Here is a 27978-nt window from a genome sequence, read left to right as displayed (position 1 = left end):
AACAGACACACACACGCAGTAGAAGTCCAGTAAATGTTTTTTATCTCAACAAAAGAGAAGCAAAACTCCCTTTTAGAATCCAAAGGGATTTCTTGTATAAACAAGACAGTAAGGGATTACAGTCCAATAACAAGGCAAGCAATAAATCAACAATAAACCAGTACTGTGAAGTTCGGCACAAATACTGTTTGTTCCTCCAGCGATCGGAACCGCCGCAACACCGAGAATCCTTTCCTCCCTTCCTTACCCAAACGGGGTCTTTGTTCTTTCCCTTCTCTCCCTCCCTCTCTCTCTAGGGACGGGGCCGCCTTCGTCAGCACCCAAATCCTGCAGTGCTTCCCCAATTCCTCGGTCATCGAAGAGGACGGGCACGGCCTCTTGAAGGCCGGAGCCGTCACGGGGACGGCGGTCCTAGAGGTGACCTCTCTGGAGCTCTTTGGCGTCAACCAGACGGTCATCACGGGGGTGCGGGTAAGTGGGGAGGGGGAATTACGGAAGAGGCTTGCCCCTCGTCCCCATTGGGGAGCCTCACGGAGTCGAGAATACTCCATTTTTCTTGGGGAACTTTTCTTTTGTTTTATGTACACTGAATTCCTTGTGTGTCCAATCACACTTGGTCAATAAAGAATTCTGTTCTATTCTTATTCTTTTCTATTCTATTCTACATTCTATTCTATTCTATATTCTATTCTATTCTATTCCATATTCTGTTCTATATTCTATTCTCTACTATATTCTGTTCTCTTCTACTCTACTCTACTTATAATAACAACAACTACAACAGAGTTGGAAGGGGCCTTGGAGATCTTTTACTCCAAACCCCTGCTTGGGCAGGAACCTCTACACCACTTCAGAGAGATGGTTATCTGACATCATCTTTAAAAACTTCCAGTGTTGGAGCATTTTCAACTTCTAGTGGCAAGTTATTCCACTGGTTAATTATTCTAATTGTCAGGAAATTTTGCCTTAGTTCTAAGTGGCTTCTCTCCTTGTTTAGTTTCCACCCGTTGCTTCTTGTTCTACCCTCAGGTGCCTTGGAGAATAGGTTCTTTGTGGCAAGCCCTGAGATATTGGAAGGCTACTATCCTGTCTCCCCTGGTCCTTCTTTTCATTAAACTAGACTTTATTTATTTATTTATTTATTTATTTATTTATTTATTTATTTATTTATTTATTTATTTATTTTTTATTTATTTATTTATTTATTTATTTATTTATTATTATTTTTTGTTTGTTTGTTTACTTATTTACTTACTTACTTACTTACTTACTTACTTACTTACTTACTTACTTACTTATTGGATTCGTATGCCGCCCTTCTCCGCAAACTCGGGGTGGCTAACAACAGCAATAAAACATTATATAACAAAATCCAATACTAAAAACAGTTAAAAACCCATTAATATAAAAACCAATCATACATACAGACATACCATGCATAAATTGTAAAGGCCTAGGGGGAAAGAGTATCTCAGTTCCCCCATGCCTGGTGGCAGAGGTGGGTTTTAAGCAGCTTTCGAAAGGCAAGGAGGGTGGGGGCAATTCTAATCTCTGGCCGGAGTTGGTTCCAGAGGGCCGGGGCCGCCACAGAGAAGGCTCTTCCGCCTCTTCCTGCAACCGTTCTTCATATGTTTTAGCCTCCGGTCCCCTAATCCTCTTTGTCACTCTTCCCTACCCAGGTGGCCCCAGTGTCTTACTTGCAGTTCGGCAGCACCCCAAAACTCTACACATCCAGCCGGATGCCTCTGCTGGCCTTTCCCTTGGGCATGGCTTTGACTCTCACCATTCGGTTCTTCGACAGTGCCGGGGTCAGGTTTCACGCACAGAACAACCAGCTGCACCTGGCCTTAAACAGGTATGTCATTCCACCCACCGGCACCTGCCCCCCCCCACCCCGTGGGAGAGGCGGGTTCACGGGGGACGCTTTACGGACACCTCTGGAAAGCAGCTGGAAGGGTGGTGTTGATTAGATTTACAACAGTAAATCTACAGACTACTGCTCATCTGTCTGGAACCCATACCACATCTCGGACATCAACACCCTTGAAAATGTCCAAAGATATTTCACCAGAAGAGCCCTTCACTCCTCCACTCGAAACAGAACATCCTACGAAAATAGACTAACAATCCTGGGCCTAGAAAGCCTAGAACTACGGCGCCTAAAACACGATTGCCCACAAGATCATATGCTGCAATGTCCTACCGGTCAATGACTACTTCAGCTTCAACCGCAACAACACAAGAGCACGCAACAGATTCAAACTTAATACGAACCGCTCCAAATGTGACTGTAAAAAATATGATTTCAACAATTGAGTTATCGAAGCGTGGAACTCATTACCGGACTCAATTGTGTCAACCCCTAACCCCCAACACTTCTCCCTTAGAGTCCCCACGATTGACCTCTCCAGGTTCCTAAGAGGCCGGTAAGGGGCGTACATAAGTGCACTGGTGTGCCTTTCGTCCCCTGTCCAATTGTCTTTTTTTCACCTATCCTATATATTCTCTTCCTTTCATATATCCTCTCCTCTAAGTTCACTTTTACCCTTATATATATTACCACATGTCTATTTTCTTCCTATGTATTTGTGTATTGGACAAATGAATAAATAAATAAGTTGGTTTAGTGACTGAAGATACAAGGGCACACACACACAAAAATTGGGGTAGCATCGTTTTTCCGGCTTAACGGCTGTTGCGCCATCCCTGTGGTTCCATGAGCAAAATTCAGGTGCCTGGCGACTGGTTCATATTGGTGGCGGTTGCAGCGATCATGTGATCTGACAACAGGTAAGCGAGGTTCACTTAAGAACCATGTGACTAACTTAACGGCAAATTGGTAGGCAAAGTTGGCTCTTGTATGACTTCGTGGACTCCCAGAATTCCTGAGACAATCAGGCTAGCTCAGGAATTCTGGGAGTTGAAGTCCACATATCATAGAAGAGACAACCTTGCCTACCCTAGCATTAAGCAAATAGTCCAGAATGTTGTTGCGCAATTTATTTTATTTTATTTTATTTTATTTTATTTTTCCAATACACAATACATATTGAAGAGAATAGATATGTACTAATATATTTATTTATTTATTCATTCGCTTTTTATGCCGCCTTTGTCCTTAGACTCAGGGCGGCTTACAAAATGTTAGCAATAGCACTTTTTTAACAGAGCTAGAAAAGGATAGAAGAAAAGATATAAAAATAGAGGAGAAGATATATGAAAGGAAGAAAAGATATATGAGATATGAGATAAGGAGAGACAATTGGACAGGGGACAGAAGGAACACTAGTGCACTTATGCACGCCCCTTACTGACCTCTTAGGAACCTAGAGAGGTCAATCGTGGATAGTCTAAGGGAGAAATGTTGGGGGTTAGGGGTTGACACTACTGAGTCCGGTAATGACTTCCACGCTTCGACAACTCATATTTTTTACAGTCAAGTTTGGAACCGTTAATATTAAGTTTGAATCGGTTGGGTGCTCTTGTGTTGTTGCGGTTGAAGCTGAAGTAGTCATTGACAGGCAGGACGTTGCAGCATATGATCTTGTGGGCAATACAATCATGGGTGCACCTTGTTACACTCATATAACACCTACGCTCCACGAGCTGCACTGGCTACCGATTGGTCTCCGGTCACAATTCAAGGTGTTGGTTATTATCTATAAAGCCCTCCATGGCTTAGGGCCTGACTATTTACGGGACCGTCTCCTGCCATGTATCTCCCAGAGACCAATCAGATCGCACAGGGTCGGCCTTCTCCGGGTCCCGTTGACTACGCAATGCAGGTTGGCGGGGCTGTGGGGAAGGGCCTTCTCTGTGGTCGCCCCGGCTCTGGAATCAACTCCCTCCCCCAATGTCCGTACTGCTCCCACCCTGCTAGCCTTCCGAAAGGCTACGAAGACCTGGCTCTGCCGAGAGGCCCAGGGGCCATGAATTGTACATCTTTCGTGGCCAAATTGTGTTGAATGATATGTATGTTTTGATTGGATTGCTGAGTTGTAGGTTTTAACTGGGGTTATTGCTTTAATTTGTATTTGACTTCTTTTTATTGTTAACTGTACTTTTTTTATATTATTGTAAGCCGCCCTGAGTCCTTTGGGATTGGGAGGCATAGAAGTCGAACGAACAAACAAACAAACGAACCACTGGGGGAAAGGAAGGTAGTAAGAAGGGTCAAAGTTCATTTAAGGTACCTTAAATGTTCCCCCCTTTTCTGACTTCTGTATTCTGACTAGTTGGACTGAGTATGTATGACTCTGTAGTGGATGATTTTTACAATAATGTATTTTAAATTAGTTTTTTTAATTTTTCAACATTATTTATTTATTTATTTATTTATTTATTTATTTATTTATTTATTTATTTATTTATTTATTTATTTATTTATTTATTTATTTATTAAATTTGTATTCCGCCCCTCTCCGCAGACTCGGGGCGGCTCACAACAGTAACAGAAAACAATATATATAATACAAATTCAATAATTAGAAAGCTAAAAACCCATAGTTTAAAAAAAAACATGCACACAACATACCATTCATAAACAGTATAGGCCTGGGGAAGATATTTCAGTTCCCCCATGCCTGATGGCAGAGGTGGGTTTTAAGGAGTTTGCGGAAGGCAAGGAGGGTGGGGGCAGTTCTAATCTCAGGGGGGAGCTGGTTCCAGAGGGTCGGGGCCGCCACAGAGAAGGCTCTTCCCCTGGGACCCGCCAAACGACATTGTTTAGTTTACGGGACCCGGAGAAGACCCACTCTCTGGGACCTAATTGGTCGCTGGGATTCGTGCGGCAGAAGGTGGTCTCGGAGATAATCTGGTCCGATGCCATGAAGGGCTTTATAGGTCATAACCAACACTTTGAATTGTGATCGGCAACCAATGCAGACTGCGGAGTGTTGGTGTAACATGGGCATATTTGGGAAAGCCCATGATTGCTCTTAATTTGTACTGTATTTTATTGCACGCTCCGAGTCTTCGGAGAGGGGCGGCATACAAATCTAATAAATTATTATTATTAATACTTATTATTTCTCTCCACCCGCTTCATTTTTCAGGGACGACCTCTTGCTGATCCGTCCAAGCAACCAGAATTACACCTACACGGCTCAGGCCGTGAACCGCGGCGTCACCCTGGTGGGGGTTTGGGACGAGAGGCACCCGGGCATGGCCGATTACATTGCTGTCCCCGTGGAACACGCCATCGGGCCCCACATCTCCGCTCCACTGGCCGTGGGAGACGTGGTCTGCTTCAGCACGCTCCTGGTTAACCAGGAAGGTCAGTGGTAGAGGGGGGGGGGCTTGTGTCGACTTTTGGGGGCGAAAGAAGTGGGCTTCAACGAGGATGAGACCGTCCTCCTCACCCTCCAAGGACAGAAGCGCTGCCCCCCTGCTCCCAGTTACACAACAGAGGCAGTCCTTGAGCGGTAGAGAGGCCTAGAGGTGGAGCTCTCTCTTCACAACCAGGAGGCTGTGAGTTCGATCCTAGGTAGAGGCAGATATTTCCCTTTTTGGGCACACACTCAGAATATCTGAATTGAATTTGTTTGATTGATTTTCAATATATCGGGTTTTTAGCTTACGTATGTAGTTTTTAATTCATTAGATTGGTCTTTGTATTTACTGTTTTATATTGTGTGCCGTGAGCCGCCCCGAGTCTTCAGAGAGGGGCGGCATACAAAACTAATCTAATAATAATAATAATAATAATAATAATAATAATAATAATAATGATGATAATGATAATAATGATAATAATGATAATAATGATAATAACGATGATAATAATAACGATGATAATGATGATGATGATGATGATGATAATAATAATAATAATAATAATAATAATATCTGCTGAACAAAACTCCACACTGGCAACAGGAAAGGCAATGGGAACAGGCCAGTAAAACACTCTGCTAGCTCCATTCACAAAAGAGAGGGAGCGGGAGAAAGGAAGGAAGGAAGGAGGGAGGGAGGGAAGGAAGGAGAGAGAGAGAGAGAGACAGAAAGAAAGAAAGAAAGAAAGAAAAGAAAAGAAAAGAAAAGAAAAGAAAGAAACTGAGGTCCTTGGTAATCTCTGAGCTTGGTTGTTTCCTTGAAGACATTTCATGACCAAACTCTCTAACATCATCAGTGCCAGAGGGAAGTGGAGTTTGCAGAAGGGAAGAAGACTGTAGGTTCCTTGGTGGTCTCTCCGCTCTGTTGTTTCCTTGCTGATGTTTCATTCTCTCTTTTTAGGAGAGCCTGGCACCTGGCAGATCAGCCCCAGCGACGTGCTTGAGATGGACCTGGCGAGCGGAGCGACGTTTGCGAAGCACCCAGGAAAAGCCACCGTCTTCCACGAAATCCCAGGGATCGTCAAAACGTACCGAGAGGTAGAGAAGCCTCGTGTGTTTGCGACGTGTATGAATAAACACCTCCTTTTAACGCGAGATAATTTTGTTTCTGGGTTCGGAAAAAAGCTTCTGGAGAGTTAATTTTCTTTCTTTTTAGCATTTCTTCACAGTCTTCTAATCTGTCCTTCCCCAGGTCGTAGTTAGCGGTCCATCGAGGCTCAACCTTCGACTGGGGCCCAAAACCTTCCTCACCAATGCTGCCAATACCTCTGAGTTACGGGTTTTCATCTCCACCAGTGGCCCGACCACACTTCAAGGTAGAATAGAATAGATTGATTTTGATTGGCCAAGTGGGATTGGATACACAAGGGTTCTGTCTTGGTGCATATGATCTCCGGGTACGTAAGAGAAAAGATACACTCATCAAGAATCATAAGGCACAACACTTAATGTTAGTCGTAGCGTATAAATAAGAAATCAAATCACATTAGGAACCCGTCAATATGAATATGTAAGAATGCAAGCAATGACGTTACAGTCATTTGTGGGATGGGAACAATGAGAAGATTAATAGTGGTGCAGACTTAGTGTTCTGTCGGGCTCTCCGGTAGACTCCTCCCAAAAATTCACAGGTACAAATTTCAGACACACACACGTTTGAAAATTCAAAACAATGTTCTTTATAATGAAAATTCACTTAACCTAAGCCCTCTTTTGGTATAGCCAAGAGCCCTCGTCTCCAAACAACCTGGTAATTTGTACAAGTCCCTTATCAGTTCTGTGATACTTATCTTGCAGCTGTGGGACAATTCAGTCCTTCTTCTTTCACAAAGTGAAACACACTTTGCTCTGGTTTAGTTTCAAAGCGGGGGGAAATCAGCACACGAAGGTCAAAGTCAGCAAAGCAGGCACGAAACACAACGATCAGATAATCCTCCACAATGGCCAAACCCACAGGCTTTTCTTTATAGCAGCCTCACTAATGACCACAGCCCCACCCAACCACAGGTGGCCTCATTTTCTTTGATAATAATCTCTCAGTTGTTGCTGCCTATGCATCGCTCTCCGCATGCGTGGCTGTATCATTAACTCTTGTTCTGAATCCAAGGAGGAGAGAGATAATTGATCTCCTTCTGAGCTGTCTGCCCCACTCTCCTCCTCCCTGTCACTCATGTCTTCTTGGTCAGAGGAGCCTTCATCAGCAGATTCCACGGGGGGGGGGGGCAAAACAGGCCTGCAGCATGTGCATGTCTCCCCCACATCCACAGTCCTTGGGGCAGGAGCTGGGCCAGAGCTAACCACAACACTTAGTAAATAGTTTGGCAGTGTGGAGGGAATTATTTGTTTAGCAGAGTGATGGCATTCGGGGGGAAATCTGTTCTTGTGTCTGGTTGTCTTGGTGTGCAGTGCTCTGTAGCTACGTTTTGAGGGCAGGAGTTGAAACAGTTTGTGTCCAGGATGTGAGAGGGGTCAGTAAATATTTTCACTGCCCTCTTTTTGACTCGTGCAGTATACAGATCCTCAATTGAGGGCAGGTTGGCAGCCATTGTTTTTTCTGCCGTTCTGATTCTCCTCTGAAGTCTGTGTCGGTCCTGTTGGGTTGCAGAACCGAACCAGACATTTATAGAGGTGCAGATGACAGTCTCAAGAAGACGCCTCCTTTCAAACCGAAATACGATAGTGGAGGTTGATGGGGTGGCCAGGGGTTGAGCCCTCCTGTTTCTTTTTAGAGAGAGGTTATAAAATATGCTAAAAGTAGCTTTAATTCTCCTAGTTGACGTAGCCATGTTAGAGGGGCAGACAGAAATTTTAATATTAATTAAATTTTAATATTAATCTAATATTTTTTTAATATTAGATTTGTACATTTTGTATTGTTGTTGTGAGCCGCTCCGAGTCCTCGGAGAGGGGCAACATATAAATCTAATAAATTATTATTATTATTATTATTATTATTATTAATATTAATTTCTTTATTTATTGGATTTGTTATTATTATTATTATATGTCTTTCAAGAACAAAGCGTCCCTTTCTATCCCTAGCAAAGACACCCTCACGGAAAGAGAGAAACAATTATGGAAGAAATTGGGGGGTTCAATCTTTGTATCTGCGTTTCTAATTTATAAATTTTGGGGGCCCAAAGGAGACATTTCCTGACACAGTGAGAACAATCAGTGGAACAACTTGCCACCAGAAGTTGTGGGTGCTCCGTCACGGGAGGAGGGGGTGAGGTTTTCAGAAGAGACAAACAGCCACTTGTCTACAATGAGCAGGGATTTGGACTAGATGACCTACAATGTCCCTTCTAGCTCTGCTCATTGATTGATTGATTGCAGTGAAGACGAGGGAGGGGGAAAGGAGGGGTGGAGGAGAGAAAGATCCTAAATTGCACATCCTGAACGTATCCTGTGTCTTGTTTTAGGTCCTTGTAGTTCTGAGCAGATCCGGGCCATTACCAACCAGCTTTCTCCAGAATCCCAGCTGATCTGCCAACTGGATTTCAATCCCAGCATCTTGGACATTCCAGCCAGCAAAATATTTCACATCCGGCCGGCATTTTACCCAGATAAAGGTGGGCCGAAACAGAACAGGTCCATCTTTTTAATATATCGGGTTTTTAGCTTATGTAGTTTTTAATTCATTAGATTTGTCTTTGTATTTACTGTTTTATATTGTGTGCTGTGAGACCCCCCGAGTCTTCGGAGAGGGACGGCATACAAATCTAATATAATAATAATAATGATGATGATAATAATAATAATAATAATAATAATAATAGCAATAATAATAATAATAGCAATAATAATAATAATAATAATAATAATAATATCTGCTGAACAAAACTCCACACTGGCAACAGGAAAGGCAATTGGAACAGGCCAGTAAAACACTCTGCTAGTTCCATTCACAAGAGAGGGAGCGGCCGGCATTTTACCCAGGTAAAGGTGGGCCGAAAGACAACAGGTCCATCTTTGCCTCCCAGGTGGGGGAATTTGGAGGCCGCCTTCCATGCGTGGCCGACTTCCAACTCCGGTGACCGGGGGGGGGGGGGGGTGTTCTCCCATCTTTTTTTCGCGGAATATTTAAATGCGGCCTTGTAAACCACGAGAACCCTTTCTCCTGTATATTATTATTATTTATTAGATTTGTATGCCACCCCTCTTCCAAGGACTTAGAGCGGCTCACAACCAGGAAAACAATACAATGAATACAAATCCAATATTTTAAAACAGTTTTAAAACCCTTATAAAAAAAACAATCATACAAAGCAAACAAACCATGCATAAACCTCAATAGCTAAGGGGTGTGCTAATTTGTAAGGGGAAACTGCTTTTTAATATTAGATTTGTTTTCGCTGGAATGTTGTTTTTATTATTGTTGTCAGCCGCCCCGAGTCTTCGGAGAGGGGCGGCATACAAATCTAATTAATAATAATAATAATAATAATAATAATAACTTCCTTTCCTTTCTCGAACTTAAGAAAGTCTCTCTGTTTTTTCTGGAGCTTAGGAAAGTTTAAATTTTGGCTGCCCACTGCCCACTGCCTAATTCAGAAACTCCATTCCGGGGTCTTCGTTCCAAGTGGTTCTTTTTTCCAATCACACCCTGGAATCCAGGTGTTTCAAAGGCACGTTTTTTTAAAAGAGTGTCTTTCATTCTGGCTTCCCTCAAGGGCTCTACGCTTGCCTGGTAATGGTGAAAGCCCACCCCGAGGAGGACCTGCTGGCCCTCAGCACAATCGAGGGCTTCGTGGACATCTCCGCCGTTCTCCGCAGCGAGCAAGCCCAGGAAACCCAACGGGTCACGGTTCCTTTTTTGCCCGCCTTCTTCCTCAACCAGAGTGAAATCGTCCTGAGCAGCTCTCAGATGACCAGTGAAATCTTGGTGTTGGGCGCCAGGAGAGTGACGGAAACCGTTGAGGTAGGTTGGCAAGTGGACCCCCACACACACACACAAAGGCCTCTTTGAACGTCCCTCCTGAGGATGGGGCTGGGTCTCAGCGGGAGAGCCTCCGATAGTCCTTCAGGAGGGTTCCAGATGGGTCCGCACTTCCTGGATCCAGATAGAACTCTTCTATGACTTGTGGACTTCAACTCCCAGAATTCCTGAGCCAATCATGCTAGCTCAGGAATTCTGGGAGTTAATGTCATTGAAGAGCGAGCCAACTTTGCCTACCCCTGACCTGGACGACAGGAGACAGGTGTAGATCCAAAAATGTGACCGGGTATAGGGGAGGTCCCTACACAAGTGGAGATGCGGGAATCTGGGACTACGCAGGACCGGAGATGCCAACCCCTGGGCCACGTGGGAGAAGTCAGTGGCCCACTCCAGTGGCATTCTGGGAGCCGAAGTCCGGAGTGTTGACCTCTTGAACATACGACCGAGTTATAATGTCTGGTTTTATAATAAGGGTTTTTTAGTTGTTTTAGTATTGGATTGTTACATGTTGTTTTTATCACTGCTGTTAGCCGCCCCGAGTCTATGGAGAGGGGCGGCATACAAATCCAATAAATAAATAAATAAATAAAATAATTCTCGGCAGTGATAAAAGACTTGAAATCCAACATCTGCAGATCTTCCTTTACCCATGTTGCTGTTGATGTCATTAAATGTTGGGCATCTTGTTAAGTTTTTAGAATAGAATAGATATTGAAATGAAAAAATAGAATTCTTCATTGGCCAAGTGTGATTGGACACACAACAAGGAATTTGTCTCTGGTGCAGAAGCTCTCAGTGTACATAAAACAAAACATACATTTGTCAAGGATCATTAGGTATAACAGTTAATGATTGTCAGAGGTCAAATAAGCAATGAGGAAACAATATTAATATAAATTGTAAGGCTACAGGCGACAATAAAGTCCTATTGTCATAAGTGGAAGGAGATGTGTGATAAGAACGAATGAGTAGACTAATAGTAATGCAGCCTTAGTGAATAGTTTGACAGTGGTGAGGAAATCATTTGTTTAGCAGAGTGATGGCGTTCGGGGAAAAACTGTTCTTGTGTCTAGTTGTCTTGGTGTGCAGTGCTCTGTAGCAATGTTTTGAGGGTGGGAGTTGAAACAGTTCATAATAATAATAATAATAATTAATAATAACTTATTAGATTTGTATGCCGCCCCTCTCCGAAAACTCCAGGCTGCGAGGGGTAAGTAAATATCTTCACGGCTCTCTTTTTGACCTGTGCAGTCTACAGGTCCTCAGGGGAAGGCAGGTGGGCAGCCATTGTTTTGTTCTGCAGTTCTGATTCTCCTCTGAAGTCCGTGTTGGTCTTGTTGGGTTGCAGAACCAGACCAGATGGGGTGGACTACAAGGCACCCAAAATTCTCCAGCCAGATTTGCTACCTGGGGGATTCTGGGAGCTAGAGCCCACTCTCTTCTTTAATTTTATTTATTAATTTTATTTATTAATTTGTCCAATAGACAAATACATAGGAAGAAAAATAGACATGTAGTAATATATATAAGGGTAAAGTGAATTTAGAGGAGAGGATATATGAAAGAAAGAGAATACATATGATAAGTGAGAGAAAGGAAAGACAATTGGACAGGGGACGAAAGGCACACCGGTGCACTTATGCACGCCCCTTACTGGCCTCTTAGGAACCTGGAGAGGTCAATCGTGGAGAGTCTAAGGGAGAAGTGTTGGGGGTTAGGGGTTGACACAATTGAGTCCGGTAATGAGTTCCACGCTCCGATAACTCGATTGTTGAAATCATATTTTTTTACAGTCAAGTTTGGAGCGGTTCGTATTAAGTTTGAATCTGTTGCGTGCTCTTGTGTTGTTGCGGTTGAAGCTGAAGTAGTCACTGACCGGTAGGACGTTGCAGCATATGATCTTGTGGGCAATACTCAAATCATGTTTTAGGCCCCGTAGTTCTAGGCTTTCCAGGCCCAGGATTGTTACTCTGTCACCTTCTATGGTCCATAAGTGACGAGACCTGAAGGTGGGGGTCCAGTTTGGGTGGACGTCTCCTCTTCAAAGGCTGTTATTTTTTCTGCAACCGTCCCCCAAGACTCTCTATTTTTCTCCTGCCCCACCAAGGCCCATCCCAGTTCTTCCGTGGTGCAAGTGGATCCCCACCTCCTCCTGGCCGACATGCCTGGACTCGTCCTCTTCCCCATCCGCGTGGTCAACCTCACCTCTCTCCACCGGAGGGCAGTGCCCGTCTTTGTCAACCTCTCCTGCAGCCTCACGGGCCAGAAGGCAGCGGTCTTAATACGGCCTGAGCAGGAACATCATCTCAGCTTTGGTGAGCTCGAAGGAATGAGTTTGTGGGTGAATCTGGCTTGGTTCTTGGGCACCTGGAACGCCGCCCAACCGTCTTCTGTCCACATGCCTAGATCTGTGCGCCGAGGCCAGCCTCATCCGGCAGCTGCTGGGGTCCTACCAGGTCCTCCTCTTCGCCATCTTTGCCATCCTGGCATCCACCATGGTCTTCTTTCTCAGTTAAGTCTCGGCAACACCTGAGCCCGATGATTAAATTGTAAAAAAAAAAATCCCACCGACAGCAGCCGCTCAGCAGGTGGAACAGGAACAAACGCCTAAAAAAGGGAAATCACACGAGAAGCTGAGGGGAGAAGGGAAGGGAGGGGGGACCCCACCAGGTCATTCTAGAGGAACCCCCACCCCACCAGGCAACGAGTCAGAGATGTGCCTCTCGGTGCAAAATTGTTGGATTTCAACGCAACAAATCCACCGGGCTGAAGCCTGTCGCCAAATTCATAATTGTTACTCCGACAACTCGTAGCATACATATACCACAATATCAACATGACACATTTACACATGTTTTCAATATACTGTATCATAAACCAATCTCCTAAATTTGCACCGTTTAGCCTTTTGCCTCCCGTCCGTTTTCCTTCTGTATTTCGTGTTACTCCCCTTCCATCTTCCTCTCTTCCCTCCACCTTTTCTCCCTCTTTCCTACTTCTCCTTTCTTGAGTACTTGTGTAATCTTAATCTGTTATGCGGGTGGTAAATCCACAGGAACTGAATGTAAACATGCCTGGGATAAACATAGATCCATCCTAAGTTAAAATACAGGACAGACTAGATGGACCAGGAGGTCTTTTTCTGCCCTCAATCTTCTATGTTTCCCTTTTTATATGTGGTTGACAGACGAGCCTCCCAGAACCCTAAATTTATTCCAACAATCGGTGCTATTCTTAAACTAACATCTTCCCTTTCTCTTTATTTAAATACATATGTTCTTCCAAGTATAGCTGCTATTACCTAATGCTGTGCTTAACTAACGGCACCTATTCAAGCTCCCCTTAAGCTACCAGATGGGGCCCTAGATTCAAAGTCTACCCCAGGTTTTGTAGAATTGGGGAGCCGGAAGGGACCTCGGGAGGCCTCCTAGTCCAACCCCCTTTCCAAACAAACTACTCAATCTTTTCTTTTCAAACCTGCAGGGTTCAGTAGTACAGGCTCAATTCTCAAACCCAAAATTTAAGTGAGACGCTTGTTTGCCTCGCTTTATGTCAGCTTTCCTGCCGGAGTTTAGTGCAGTGTTTTTCAACCAGTGTGCCACGGCACACTAGTATGCCGTGAGACATGGTCAGGTGTGCCATGGGGAAATTAAACATGGGTCCCCAAACGACCATTCCTTCCAGGATATCCCTTTTGTGTTATTCGAAACAGGCCCAGGTTTCACACTAAGTGAGTATAAATACATTTAGAAACTATATTATTAACTATATGTATAATAAGTATTGTGCTAGAGTGTCATTTGGGTTGGCGGTGTGCCCCAGGATTTTGTAAATGTAAAAACTGTGCTGCGGCTCAAAAAAGGTTGAAAATCACTGGTTTAGTGAATCCGTCCAGTTGATAAGTTGGCAACCCGGCTATTAAGCGAAATCATGCTCTCCCCTATTGATCACGGAGACAAAGCGACTGTGCCAAGTCACTTTCTCCCCCCCACCCAGTGCCCTTGTAACTATGATCCCTGAACTGCCGTAAATCAAGGACTCCCTGTATTCCCTCCAAAAGCCGGTTCAAGTCCCGAACCAACCAGCGTTTCGTTCTCCTCTCCCCGCAGTTTACAACACCTTCCTGAACAGAGTCCAGACTGTCCCGCTTGTCTTCATCCCACCAGCCTCGACCCAGGACGGTGAGTTTCCACAATCGGTCAAGAAAAGAACCCCAATTATTCTTTTTTGGGGGGTTTGAAAGCCAGCAGGTGGCAGGATCCTCAGTCCTGAAAAATCCACCTTTCTAAAAATGTTTTATGACGTTTTAAAGGTGTGTGTGTGTGGAGTAAAGTGCTTGCTGGTACTCTTTTCGCAGAATAGACCTTTTTTGGGGGGTGGTGTCGGTATTCAAGCCCCCTCCCCTTTTTTCTATCTAGGCTACCTCTATCCTCCGCCGAGTGCCCAGCACCACCCTTCCAGCCTAAGGAACAGGACTCAGGCCTGGCTCTGGAGCGTCCGGAAATGACTTCTAGAAGAAGGAGTAAAACTTGTGAACTTTTTTTTAATGTGACCAGTGTCGTCCTTAAAAGACCACGCCACTCGCCGGGCTCCCTCCGTGAAGCCATTCCGTGGTATAGATAGAATATGTAGAAGTGAGCTGATAAATCCTTCCCCCTTTTTAAGCAACATTCCCAAAATCGAACTCAATCCAGGACAACCAGGGGGCAGGCGACAACACCCAGCCCAGAAAAAAACCCGACAAGAGTGGTCTTTATATCCAAAGTTTATTGAATGAAATGGGTAAAGCTACAAGGACAGTGCCAGAGCCGCAAAGGGGGAGGGGGGGTGTCCCACCCATATCCCAAAGCCACCGTTGGCAGCAACTCAAGCCCTCAAAAATAACTCTACGCGATCCCCCAACTCCAATTGCATAATATACTTCCATCGGTGCCCCAGAGAAACTCAGGGTCGCAACCGGCAAACTGTCCCCGTAGTCCCAAACCCATCCCGCGCCAAGTGTCCACTGTTTAATGTTGCTTTCGCCGGAAAGAGCATCCTGCAAGAAGAAACAAAAAAATGCAAACAGTGAGATGCGGATCAGGAAGCGGACTTATATAACTAGGATTGTCCATAAAAACCAGCCTGCTGTGTCAGATTCAGTGGAAAGAAACATTGCTCTGCATTTAAGGTTGTTAAAACACAAACACACAGAGCGCCATTCTACACACACACACACGCCAATCCCTAAAACTTGAAAGATTATCTTTTAATGACCTCATAAATCCCTTGTGGGGGTGAGTGGGCAACTGAATGGAGCTACCAAGAATATTTTAATGGCATAATAATAATAATAATAATAATAATAATAATAATAATAATAATAATAATAATAAATGTATTAGATTTGTATGCCGCCCCTCTCCGAAGACTCGATGCCCTTCCTGTCATCAAGGCAGACTTTTATTCAGCAGATAATATTCTCATTGTGCCCAGAAAGAGAAATATCTGCCTCTACCTAGGTTTGAACTCACAGCCTGCTGATCGTGAGGCCAGAACTCTAGGCCACCGCACCACTCCCCCTAAAGATTGAAAAACAACACTCCTAAAAATCTAACAGGGCTCCTATCTAGGAGCCTGGCTAAAATTGTGTGTGTGTATTCCCTGTGTTATTTCTGATAGGGAAGGACACATGGGGTGGGGGGAGCCCCCCTTACCTTCTGTCAACCTTGCCTTTCCACCAGTGGGCTGGCACAACACAGTCGAGCAGCCGACGCACAACACAACTGTCTGGGCGTGACTGAAAACCGTGGTGATTTTGTAGCAACCTGGAGCAGGGAAGGCAAAGCAAATATTTGGTTGAGTTAAAAGCATGTTTTTGTCTTGCTGTGGCAGCCACAAATCCTCTCTGGCTTTGCAAGGTTTCCCTCTCCCACCTCCTAGCAGCCCCCTCCTTAACTACACCACCTTTGAAAACAAAACAGGTCTGAACTACTCCAGGGTCCCACCGCATATGTTTCTGCAACAAGCAAGTGGCCATGGCATGAATAGTAATTGGTGCGATGGCTATTGCAAGAAAACCATTTCTCCAGCAACAGGAATGGTATTTTATTGTTTTTCCGTGGGCCATCGCTTCTTGGTTCCGCCAGGTCCTTGAGACCCCCTGCACAAACACATCCCATAATACCACCCAGCATCTCCATCAAGATTTGTTGTGGATTTCACTCCATCGCAGGTTATTAAGACAACAGTGGAGATGCATCTGTCCGGGATGGCACATGGGGGGGTGATCTCTTGTTTGGGCAAGTGGGTTGGAGTAGATAATTGCCGAGGGCCCTTCCAACTCTGGTTATTCTTTTTTTCAGCAGAGGGATGGACTGGGTGACCTCAGGGGGCCCTTCCCAGCATGTTATTCTAAGCGGAAGGCGGACTTGATAATCTCCAAGGCCACTTCCAAACTCTCCAATCCGGTCTTCTGAGCGGGGACCCAGCTGGATGACTTCGACTCCTTGCAGCTCTTGTTATTCCTTCTTCTGAGCAGGGGGCTCGGCTGGATGGCCTCCTTGACCCCTTTGCAACTCTTATTCCCTCTTCTGAGTAGGGGGCCCCGGCTGGATGGCCTCTTGGACTCCTTTGCAACTCTTGTTATTACCTCTTCTGAGAAGGGGGCTCGGCTGGATGGCCTCTTCGACTCCTTGCCGCTGTGGTGTGTGTGTGTGTGCAGAGCGTGAGGATCGGCTGGATGCCCTCGGAGTCTCCCCTCCTCCCCCCCCCCCAAACGAAGCCTCACCCGGGCACTTGACGTCCATGAAGTAGGAGTTGGGGCTCTGCACCAGGCGCTTCTTCTTGTGCTTCCGCTTCTCCTCCTCGGGGGAGGGATGCAGGAGGTCCTTCGCGAGCTGCCGGGGGGGTAAAAGAGCAGAGAGAGACCCCGAAAGAGAGAGATAGATTTATATGCATGGAATCCATCCCCGCCCCCCCACACACCCGCCGCCATCTTAAGCCTGGGCGGCGTGGCCAGATCCGCGTGGACCCCGACGGAGGCCCGGAAAAGCCCTCGAGGCGCCCCCCCCCGGAGGGCCACCCCCACCCCGGCGAGGGGAGGAGGGATTGAGGGAGGCGGCCAGGCCCGGCAAGCCCGGGGAGAGACGCACCGGCATGTTCGCGTGGAGGCAGCTGCGGACGAAAAGGAGGCCGGCCGGAAGTTGAGAGCACTATATCCGCTGCGGGGTTTCTTCGCACGGGCGGAAGTCCCTCGGTGGGAGGGAGGGAGGGCGTGTGGGCGGGGCGAAGCTTGGAGTCGAAGAAAAGGGGGCGGGGCGGAGAGACGGCGCCATCTTGGGAAGGGCATAATTTTTCTCCTCCCCCAACTTCCGCTTTTGGCGCCATTTTGAGACAAATGTTTTCCTTCTGCGCCCCCCCCCGTCACTTGTCCTCCTCACAGCCCTGCAATGTAGGCTGTGCTGAGGGAGATATTTATTCATTTGGTGCTCCCCCAACACACACCACACACACACACCATGTCGCATTGTTTTACTCAGCTCCTCCCTTGCTTTGAAAGCTAATTAAGGCTCTAGTCCTCATGGAAGATCTATTTTCCTGGTGTTACACACACACTCCCCTCTTGTCTTACTCAGCTCTTCCATTGTTCTGAAGGCTTACTAAGGCTCTGGTTCTCATGGAAGGTACAGTATATTCTTCTGGTGCTCCCTCAACACACAGACACATACATATACTGTACACAATGCCCACAATGTCTCATTATCTTATTCAGCTCTTCCCTTGCTCTAAAGGCTCTAGTCCTCATGGAAGAGGTTTATCCTTCTGGTAGTACACACACACAAACACACACCCTTGTCTTATTCAGCTCTTTCCTTGCTCTGAAGTCTTACTTAGGCTTTAGTCCTCATGGAAGAGGTTTATTCTTCTGGTGCTCCTCCAACACACACATACATACACAAACAAACAGACACATAACACACAAACACAATGTTCCATTGTTTCCACTCAGCTCTTCCCTTGCTCTGAAGGCTTATTAAGGCTCTAGTCCTCATGAAATGTTTATTTTTGAGGTTATCTCTCTCACACACACAAACACACACACACCTTGTCTTAGTTCTTAATTGTTCTGAAGTCTACTAAGGTTCTAGTCCTTGTGGAAAAAGTTAATTCTTCTGGTGCTCCACTGACACACACTCATACAACATACACAAAATGTCCCATTGTCAAGAAATGTGTGACTTATTCTTTGTTTTAACACCGGTGGTCGTTGTGCAAATATGGACATAAAATTTAATCAAGATGCCAAATATTTCCATATTTTTGCAAGGGGTATTATTATTGTTGTTGATATTACTATTATTGCTATTGTTATTATTATTAATTCACCCAGACTATAAAATACAAGAGAATGAAAGCTATGGGAAATTAAAGGAGGAAAATAAGAAAAAGAGAGAGTGAAGGAGAAAAAGAGAAAAAGAAAAGAAAAAAAGCATTTACTTTTAACTCTTTTCAGCCCAGTGGAAAATAATAAAACATTACAGCTTTATTTTATTTATTTTATTTTATTTTATCTTATTTTATTTTATTATTTTATTTTATTTTATCTTATTATTTTATTTTATTTTTTATTATTTTATTTATTTTATTTTTTTATTTGTATTTATTTTATTTATTTTATTTTATTCTATTCTATTTTATTCTATTTTATTTTATTTTATTTATTTTATTTATTTTATTTATTTTATTTATTTTATTTATTTTATTTATTTTATTTATTTTATTTATTTTATTTATTTTATTATTATTTTATTTTTTATTTTAATTTATTTTAATTTATTTTAATTTATTTTAATTTATTTTAATTTTATTATTTTATTTATTTATTTATTATTTTATTTTATTATTATTTTTGTTATTTATTTTATTATTTTATTTTATTTTATTATTTTATTTTATTTACGGTACAGTATTTGAGTTGGAAGGGACCTTGTAGGTCATTTAGTCCAGTGTTTTTCAACCAGTGTGCCGTGGCACACTAGTGTGCCGCGAGACATGGTCAGGTGTGCCGCGAAGCTCAGAGAGAAAGAAAACAAGAGAGAAAGCAAGCAAGAGAGAGAAAGCGAGAGAGAGAAAGAAAGCAAGAGAGAAAGAGAACAAGAGAGAAAGAAAGCAAGAGAGAGAAAGAAAGAATGCAAGAGAGAGAGAGAAAGAGAGGGAGGGAAGGTGGGAGAGAGAAAGACATAGAGGGAAGTAGGGAGGGAGAGAGAAAGAGAGCAAAAAAGAGGAAAGAAGGAAGAGAGAAAGAGGGATGGAGAGAGAGAGAAAGAGAAAAAGAGGGAGAGAAAGAGGGAGAAATACTGTAGAGCGAAAGGGAGGAAGAGAGAGAATTTTTTTGTCCAAATTTTTTTAGCCCCCCCCCCCCCCCAAATGTGCCCCATGGTTTTGTAAATGTAAAAAATGTGCCGCGGCTCAAAAAAGGTTGAAAATCACTGATCTAGTCCAACCTCCTGCTCAGGCAGGACAATCTATACTACCATTTCGGATAATTAATCCATTTATTGCTTTCACATAATAATATCTATCAGCGATATAACAACAAATCTAATCAGCAAAATCTAACTTCCAAGTTTCGTTTTTTCCTCCCCCTTATCTCAAGCACAACATCCAGAAACAGTTGCCAAGCGGAAACAAAACAACAGCCTTCCAAATACAATGATAATTATTTCAATAAACAATATGAACTAAACCATATTTCAACCATTCCAGTTCTATCCATCCATGCAATTTTGCCCTTTTTGGATGCAAACTTGCAAATTTTTGGGTGCTTTGTTTCTGCAAAGCTGGAAAGCTGAAAAAACCCCTGATGCTTTGCAAACCAGGCTGCCTCTTCCCTCTCCCTCTTTCTTCCAGAGGGAGGCACTCTGCCCATGCTCAGGGGTGCTCTGTTTTCCTTCTCTCCTGCCCTGGAGCTCTCCAACTCTTCCTCCTTTGCCAAGGAAGGAAGGGATAAATTCCCACCAGCTGGAGAATGCTTCCTCCTCCCCATCTGAGTCAGGGGTCAGCCCCTCCTGCCTTAGAGGGGAGGGGAGGGCGGCTTCCCTGCCCAGTTTGGGGAGGGGGGGAGGGAGGGGTTTGGACGTCCTTGTCAGAGGAGGAAGAGGAGGAGGGCAGAGGAGAACTAACAGCCCCTCCTTCGCCAAACTTTCTTCCCGGCTGGATTCTCAAACTTTCTTTCTTTTTTCCCCTTGTGTTTTCTTGTCTTTCTTTCTTTCTTTCTTTTTCTTTTCAGGGTGGGCCCTTCCTTCCCCACCGATTCCTCGCCCGTCCCCTCCACTCCACCCCATCCAGGGAGGAGAGGGGCCAGCCAGCCCCCCCCTTTCCCCCCTAAAATGGCCAAATCTTACGACTACCTTTTCAAACTCCTCCTCATCGGGGACAGCGGTGTGGGCAAGACCTGTCTTATCATCCGCTTCTCCGAGGACAGCTTCAGCGGCACCTACATCAGCACCATCGGTGAGGAGGGGGGCTTCTGACAGCCAGAGCACCTTCCCCTTCTTCCTCCCCATCGCTTCCCCCCCATCCCAAACCCAAACAAGGGTGGCAGGGGGCAGAAGCAGTCGGGTGGGCTCTTCTCTGCTCAGCAGGCTAGTCAGTCACATCTCGGGGAGGGGGTCTTCCCAGCCCCAGATCGGACCCACTTTAAATCTGCTATCCCCTGCTTGGGGCTGTGGATGATGGGAATTGGGAAAAGGAGGAGAGAAGAAGTTGCTGCTTTGGGGTGGATGGGGGGTCTTTTGGGGTCCTGCTTGTCCATTCTCGGGGTTCCAGTGGGGGTCAGGAGAGGCAGGGGCGTGTGTGAAATTCTAAATAAATTATAAATTTAATACAGTTATAAGTTATAAACTATACTAGGTTAAATTATCGCCTCCCCCCCAAAAGGTGCAATTAAGAATCGGAGCCAAGGAAGATTGCAATGGGCACCCTTCCTTTTTTTTGGGGGGGGGGGAGGTAAAGAAATAATAATAAAGAAATCCAAACTCCATGAGAACTAGAATCTTGGCCGAGTTTGGTGAAGCTCAATGACAGCAAACCCCCCCCCCCAAAAAAAGTTTGAGTTCAATTGATAAGGCTGAGAAACTGACCACTCCTTCAAAATGATTGGAGGGACCCCAAATTTAACCGTGGGTGTTTGTGTGTGTGTTTGTGTGTGTGTTTGTGGGGGTGTTGGATCTCCTGGCGAAGTAAACCTGGTGGAAACAGTGAGTAAGGATTTAAAATTACAGGTTTCTTTCCCTTGCAGGCATTGATTTCAAAATCCGGACGGTGGAAGTGGAGGGAAAAAGGATTAAATTACAAGTCTGGTAAGTGCGTAGAGAGTTTGTGTAAGTGTGTGTGTGTGGGGGGGGGGGGTATTGTGGAGAAGGAAGGTGGATTAGGGATTAGGGAGTCAAAAAGGGGGGGGAGCAGTTGGGGAAAAAAACTCATTAAAATGTTTGTAAAAGAGAGGAATAATGGAGGAAGGAGGTTTAATTATTTTGGATAAAATTAGCAGCTGGATTAAAATGGAGAGGGAGATGGGTTTAGGGGAGCTAGCTGTGCATGATGGAAGTTAGAGTCCAACCTAATCCGGCAAAGGGATTCTGCAATTTGCCAACATTTGTACTCCACTGGTCCTCATGTTACGACGGGAATCGGGAGGGGCAGAATTTCCACCGTTGAGCGAGTTGGGTCCACCGACTGGATGGCGGCGTTTCAATCTCTCGCTGCCGCTCTTACAAGAGAAGCGAGTTGGGCTTGTTTGCGTACGGCAATCGCGTGGTCCCGCCATCCTAAATTCAGTTGTCAAGAAGCACCCCAACTTCGACAGTGAGGATGCTGTGTCAGTCGTAAGTGCGAGGATATGGGGGAAGTTGCTGTTTCAGTGACGAGGGGAAAATGATTTCCCCCCCCCTAAAAAAATATATATATATAAATCATTTCTTGCAGGGACACGGCTGGCCAGGAGAGGTTCAAGACCATTACAACCGCCTACTACCGAGGAGCCATGGTAAGGGGGCTAGTATCACCCATTGGGGACACTCCCCCCCCCCCGGAAGTTTGAAGGGTACCATCCCAGGAGAGATTTTGTGGGGTGGGGGCAAAAGGAAAATAATACAAGATTCCAGATGGGCTTCCGTACAATTAAAATAAAACAATTCAGGCAATTTTCTGAAACGGGATGGGATTTTCTTCCTTTGAGCAGGGGTTGGACTAGAAGACCTTCAAGGTCCCTTCTGTTATCCTTCCTTCCTTCCTTTTTTTCTTCCTTTTTCCTTCCTTCCTTCCTTCTCCTCCTTCCTTCCTTCTTTTTCTTCCTTCTTCCTTCCTTCCTCAGTCCCTCCTTCCCTCCCTTCCTTCTTCATGTTTGTTTATTTGTTCCTTCCTTCTTTCCTTCCTTCGTTCCTTCTCCTTTTTCCTTCCTTCCTTCCTTCTCCTCCTTCCTTTCTTCTTTTTCTTCCTTCCTTTTTCAGTCCCTCCTTCCCTCCCTTCTTCATTTGTTCCTTCCTTCCTTCTCTTTTTCCTTCCTTTCTTCTCCTCCTTCCTTCCTTTTTTTTCTTCCTTCTTCCTTCCTTCCTTCCTTCCTTCCTCAGTTACTCCTTCCCTCCCTCCCTTCTTCATTTGTTTGTTCATTTGTTCCTTCCTTCCTTCCTTCCTTCCTTCCTTCCTTCCTTCCTTCCTTCCTTCCTTCCTTCCTTCCTTCCTTCCTTACTTACTTACTTACTTACTTACTTACTTACTTACTTACTTAGCAGGGGGTTGGACTAGAAGACCTCCAAGGTCCCTTTCGTTATTCTATTCTAAATTGGATTCCTTGCCTTGCCACACTTTGCCAGATACACAATCTGGGGTCTCTGTTTGTTTGGGGTCCCCCCCCCCTAAATCCAGGATTTGCTCTTATTAAACGGATTAAAAGAATCCACCACCACCACCACTCATATCATCCAAAATATCCTTGGCGAAAATGAGAAAAAAGGGAGAAGGAGAGACCCATTGGGGGGTCCTGTTGGGGGGAACAGGATGGGGAGAGGCCGAAAGGACGGGGAAGGTGGTCCTTCTCCAAGTGGCCCCCTCCCCATGGATCTCCCCAATTCTGCCGTAGGGAATTATTCTCGTCTACGACATCACCGATGAGAAATCCTTCGAGAACATTCAAAATTGGATGAAGAGCATCAAAGAGGTGGGTCCGAAATGGGTCTGGGGGTGGCGGGGAGGATGTCAGAACGGGACAGGCTTGGAGGGAGACTCTCTGCAGCCAATGGACCACACACAGGCAGACAGACACAAAACACTCTTTCGGCTCCATAGAATCCACCCCACCCCATCCTGGTTGCCATCCATCCTGGAATTCAGATCCGGGAGGACTAGAAAGAGCAAATGATGTCCAACACTGCCCTCTGGTGGCCAAAACCTGGTCTGTGGGGAGTTCAAGGGCAGTTCACAAAAAGGTCTGCCCTCTAGTGGTCGTATGGGGACATGGCTTGTTTTCCCCACAGTTTTGGCAATTTCTATGGATTGTTATTATTAGAAGCATTGAATTTTATAAAAAAATGACTTTGCATGTTCGGTTCTTGCTGGTTTGGCTTCGTTTGGTGCAAGTCTTTTTAACATCTTAGTACCGGACGCAACACGGCCAGCTATAAGAACTGAATAAATTAGCAAATATTTACCAAAGAAAGGTGATTGTTTAATTTAGGGGTGGTGGTGAAAGTATCACTTCCCCAAAAGACAGAGGGATGTCCATTTCTCAGATCCAGACTAAAGAGTTCTTCCTTCTTCCCTCCCTCCATCTTTCCTTCTCTTTTCTTTCTTTCTTTTCATCATTACTTCCCTCCAACTCTCCTCCCTCCCATCCTCTCCTTCCTTCCTTCCTTCCTTCCTTCATTCATTCGTTTACTTTCTCCCTTCCTTCCTTCATTTATTCCTTCCTTCTTTTACTTTCTTCCTTTCTTCATTCATTCATTCCTTCTTTTACTTTCTCCCTTCCTTTCTTCCTTAATTCTTTCCTTCCTTCCTTCTTTCATTCCTTCTTTTTCTACCTTCCTTCCTTCATTCCTTCTTTTACTTTCTCCCTTCCTTCCTTCTTTCATTCCTTCTTTTACTTTCTCCCTTCCTCCCTTCCTTCTTTCATTCCTTCTTTTTCTCTCTTCCTTCCTTCCTTCCTTCATTCCTTCTTTTACTTTCTCCCTTCCTTCCTTCTTTCATTCCTTCTTTTACTTTCTCCCTTCCTTCCTTCTTTCATTCCTTCTTTTTCTCTCTTCCTTCCTTCCTTCTTTCATTCCCTCTTTTTCTCTCTTCCTTCCTTCCTTCATTCATTCACTTTCTCCCTTCCTTCCTTCCTTCCCTTTTCCCAGAATGCCTCAGCCGGTGTGGAGCGCCTCCTGCTGGGGAACAAATGTGACATGGAGGTGAAGCGAAAAGTCTCCCGGGACCAAGCCGAGAAGGTACTGGGGTGCAGGGATCGCGGGGCGTGGGGGGACTCTGTGCATGCGCAGAGTGCAACCAGTTGACTTTTAGGACGGCCGTTGGCTTTGACTCTCCAACTTCATGACTTCCTTCTCGGCAGCTGTGCAGGGAGCACGGGATCAGGTTCTTTGAGACCAGCGCCAAGTCCAGCTTGAACGTGGAGGAGGTGAGGGGTCTGCTTGGCCTGGGAAACCCCCCCCCCAAAAAGGTTGGGGACCCTGGGTTTGGCCTTCTCTGGAAGGATTGAGGGGTGTCAACATGAGCAGTGGCTTCTCCAAAGAGTTAAACAGCCCAAAACAAAAATGTTGGACGTCCCGGTCTGTTTATTTTATTATTATTTTATTTTCTACTCTGCTGCAGGCGTTCAATACTTTGGCTCGTGACATTCTGCTCAAATCGGTCAAGAAATCGGTGAGTGACACGTGGGGAGGAATGAGGGGGGGAGGGGAAGAAACAGCCAGTAATATGTAACCAACCCCCTCCTCCTCCCCCCAATCCTCTTTCTTAGTTTTTCTTTCTAATTTTGTTTTCAGTCTCCTCCTCCTCTTCCTCGTCTCCTCCTATTTATTTGTTTACTTATTTACTTATTTATTTATTAGATTTATATGCCACCCCTCCCCACCTCTCCTCCTTCTCTTCTCCTTTTTTCTCTTCCTCCTTCTTCTCTTCCCCTCCTCCTCCTCTTTCTCCTTTTCCTTCTTCTCTCCTCCTCCTCCATCTCTCTTCCTCCTCCTCCTCCTTCTCTTCATTCTTCCACTTCTCCTTCCTCCTCCTCTATTCTTTCTACTCCTCCGTAACCTTCATCCTTTTTTCTTCCTTCTTCTCCTCCCCTTTACACTCATTCTCTTCCTCCTTAATCACCCCTCTTTTCCCTTCCTCCCTTCCTCCCTCCCTCCCTTCTTCCTTCCTTTCCCCCTTCCCTCTCCTTGTCCTCCTCCTCCCCCCTCTTCTTGCACCATCCATGGTCAACCAACTCCTGACTTTTCCATCTTTCTTCTTCTTCCTCCAGGCTCAACTTCCTAAAAGGCCTCTGGAACTGAAAACCACACCGAAAGCCAGTTCCAAGTGCTCCTTGCTGTAACGGCCAGCTGGTTCGGAAATGCCCCGTGGTTCCTCTCCTATGTCAGTTGTTTGGCTTTGGTGGGGCTATTTCTCCCCCCTCGAGACTCTGAGTTGTTTCGGGCTGGACCCTGGAAGAACTTGGAGGTTTCCCTGACTTCTTCTTCTTCTTCTACCTCTTTTTTTCCCCATTTGGGGAACTCTGCCTTTTAATTTTTTGCAAAAAAGGGAGGAGAGTTTGAGGACGGAGGGGGTCCCAGCGCTGAGGGAGAGGTTGAAAAATTGGGGAGGTGGTATTAATAACTCGGGATGTCACCCCCCCCCCCTCAAATCTCTGCATTCACCCAGACATTTTGGGGCAATGTTTGTCAAAGTTTGCAAATTTTAAAGATAAGTGAACTTCAACTTTCAGCCTTGCTAAGCTGGGGAATTCTGGGAATTGAAGTCCACCCATCTTAAATTTTTTTTGGTTAAAATAGAAAAATTGCCTGTAGATCCGCAGTGCCTTTAACAGTGATAGGAAACATTCAGTTTAGCAATCTCTCAGCAGGAGAGAGAGAAAAAATCTTTTTTGTGTGTGTAAAGTATATAAATATATTATTTCTGCCTGCTGGGACTTTCTGCACTTTGGAATGGGTGGAAACCCGGAATCCAGCACCCAGGAACCAGTCACACGTTTGGGGACCAATTGCCTTTTGTAAACCTGTGAAGACGATTAAATATTTGCAGTTTTTCGGACCATCCAGTGTGTCCATTTTCTGGATTCCAGGAGGGGAGGGCGGGGCAAAAGGGAGGGAGAAACAGCCAGGGGTGGGTGGGGGTGGGGGTTATCTTTCAGATAGGAGCTTCTGTCCTGTCCTGTCCCCCTCATTCCAACCCACTTCACAGGATGAACGTTATGGGAAAATAGGAAAGAGGAGGATTATGGTATGTTTGACATCTTGAGTTACTTACCAAATAGAGGCAGGAAAATAACAATAAAATATCCATTTTCATCTCTCTGTAAATGAGTTTTTAGTACATGCAAAGAAAGAAAGAGAGATGATAGATAGATATAGGATAGAGAGACAGAGGAAAAGAGATTAGATATAAATAGATAGAGATTGGATAGAGAGAAAGAGAGTTAGGTAGGTGATAGACAGACAGATAGGTAGATAGATGGATAGGTATATAGATGGATAGGTAGGTAGGTAAGATAGATAGATAAGATAGATAGATATATAGATAGATAGATAGATAGATAGATAGATAGATAGATAGATAGATAGAGACAGACAGACAGACAGACAGACAGACAGACAGACGGATAGATAGATGGATGGATGGATGGATTTCTTTGGAGGGCCAATGCTACCCAGCCAGATATAAAGATTATCAGACAAAATTGTGCAAGATGAGCTAGATAGATATATAGGGAGACAGAAGTATCTGATAAAATAGATGATTGATTGGTAGATATTTGATGAACAAACAGAGGGATGGATGGATGGAGGAATAGATAGTATTAGATAGAAATATAGTGGATGGACGGATGAATAGATAGATAAGTACGGTAGATAGGGGATAGAAATATCAGGTAGAGTAGTCATTTCTATCAGATAGAAATCAGGTAGAAATATAGATTTGGCAGCTAATGAATGCCAATATTTATAGCATACAACCAAGGAAGTATGTAGATTCACACACATGGTAAGAATGCCTACAAAAACAACACGTTCTCTCTGTCTAGCGTCCTATTATACACACTACATCCTAGACCTGAATGAAATATTCTCATTGAATATGTTCTGAACAAAGTTGAATGTGCATAATAGCAGGTGAAATTGACTTTCAATCAGTGTTGCTTCCTAAGTGGACAGTTTGATTTCACAGAAGTTGGATTGACTGACTCGGAGTTCTATTCTGTTGTTTAAGGCAGTGTTTTTCAAACAGTGTGCCGCGGCACACTAGTGTGCCATGAGACATGGTCAGGTGTGCCGCGAAGCTCAGAGAGAGAAAGAAAACGAGAGAGAAAGAGAGAAAGTAAGAGAGAAAGAAAATGAGAGAGAGAAAGCAAGAGAGAGAGAAAAAGAAAGAAAGCAAGAGAAAAAGAAAACAAGAGAGAGAAAGCAAGCGAGAGAGAGAAAGCAAGAGAAAGAAAGAAAGCAAGCAAGAGAGAAAGAA

At 44.7% G+C, this 27978-nt stretch overlaps 3 protein-coding genes across 4 annotated transcripts in view; 2 read left to right on the top strand and 1 right to left on the bottom strand.

Moving 5' to 3' along the window:
- Positions 1-14813, top strand: part of NUP210L (nucleoporin 210 like) — a 56417-nt gene extending 41604 nt beyond the window's left edge. Inside the window, exons 30-40 of the mRNA XM_070766589.1 lie at positions 297-471; positions 1680-1855; positions 5055-5275; positions 6235-6371; positions 6526-6649; positions 8756-8905; positions 10007-10254; positions 12380-12587; positions 12679-12783; positions 14382-14453; positions 14691-14813. Of these exons, the coding sequence (XP_070622690.1) occupies positions 297-471; positions 1680-1855; positions 5055-5275; positions 6235-6371; positions 6526-6649; positions 8756-8905; positions 10007-10254; positions 12380-12587; positions 12679-12783; positions 14382-14453; positions 14691-14779 (1705 nt within the window). The 3' untranslated portion in view covers positions 14780-14813. The remainder of the gene's footprint in view (positions 1-296; positions 472-1679; positions 1856-5054; positions 5276-6234; positions 6372-6525; positions 6650-8755; positions 8906-10006; positions 10255-12379; positions 12588-12678; positions 12784-14381; positions 14454-14690) is intronic.
- A 208-nt stretch (positions 14814-15021) lies between these two features.
- On the bottom strand, positions 15022-17492 carry RPS27 (ribosomal protein S27). Its single transcript, XM_070766738.1, has 4 exons — positions 17406-17492; positions 17042-17150; positions 15969-16079; positions 15022-15310 (listed from the first exon to the last, which is right to left on the bottom strand). Exons 1-4 carry the CDS (start codon positions 17409-17411, stop codon positions 15282-15284), a joined length of 255 nt encoding a protein of 84 aa, XP_070622839.1. The 5' UTR covers positions 17412-17492; the 3' UTR covers positions 15022-15281.
- A 375-nt stretch (positions 17493-17867) lies between these two features.
- On the top strand, positions 17868-26556 carry RAB13 (RAB13, member RAS oncogene family). 2 transcript variants are annotated; one of them, XM_070766737.1, is made up of 8 exons: positions 17868-17936; positions 21554-21614; positions 22240-22300; positions 23393-23470; positions 24645-24734; positions 24857-24922; positions 25117-25167; positions 25766-26556. In XM_070766737.1, exons 1-8 carry the CDS (start codon positions 17930-17932, stop codon positions 25835-25837), a joined length of 486 nt encoding a protein of 161 aa, XP_070622838.1. In that variant the 5' UTR covers positions 17868-17929; the 3' UTR covers positions 25838-26556. The 2 variants fall into 2 exon arrangements, with proteins under 2 accessions (XP_070622838.1, XP_070622837.1); XM_070766736.1 differs by lacking the exon at positions 17868-17936 and adding an exon at positions 20321-20766.
- Positions 26557-27978: the final 1422 nt, after the last annotated feature.

This window comes from Erythrolamprus reginae, chromosome 13 (genome assembly GCF_031021105.1).
Source record: "Erythrolamprus reginae isolate rEryReg1 chromosome 13, rEryReg1.hap1, whole genome shotgun sequence".
NCBI classification, from domain to species: domain Eukaryota; kingdom Metazoa; phylum Chordata; class Lepidosauria; order Squamata; family Dipsadidae; genus Erythrolamprus; species Erythrolamprus reginae.
Note: the sequence above shows the minus strand (reverse complement) of the source record. Positions and strands in the feature narration are given on the sequence as shown.

Excerpts from the sequence above, each read along its gene's own strand:
- RAB13 (XM_070766736.1), top strand. The coding sequence starts at position 20,643 with ATGGCCAAATCTTACGACTACCTTTTCAAACTCCTCCTCATCGGGGAC. Across the intron at positions 22,301-23,392 it reads CCTACTACCGAGGAGCCATG|GGAATTATTCTCGTCTACGA; the intron begins GTAAGGGGGCTA and ends ATTCTGCCGTAG. Across the intron at positions 24,923-25,116 it reads CCAGCTTGAACGTGGAGGAG|GCGTTCAATACTTTGGCTCG; the intron begins GTGAGGGGTCTG and ends ACTCTGCTGCAG.
- RPS27 (XM_070766738.1), bottom strand. Across the intron at positions 16,080-17,041 it reads CATGGACGTCAAGTGCCCGG|GTTGCTACAAAATCACCACG; the intron begins GTGAGGCTTCGT and ends TCCCTGCTCCAG. Across the intron at positions 15,311-15,968 it reads AAAGGCAAGGTTGACAGAAG|GATGCTCTTTCCGGCGAAAG; the intron begins GTAAGGGGGGCT and ends TTCTTCTTGCAG.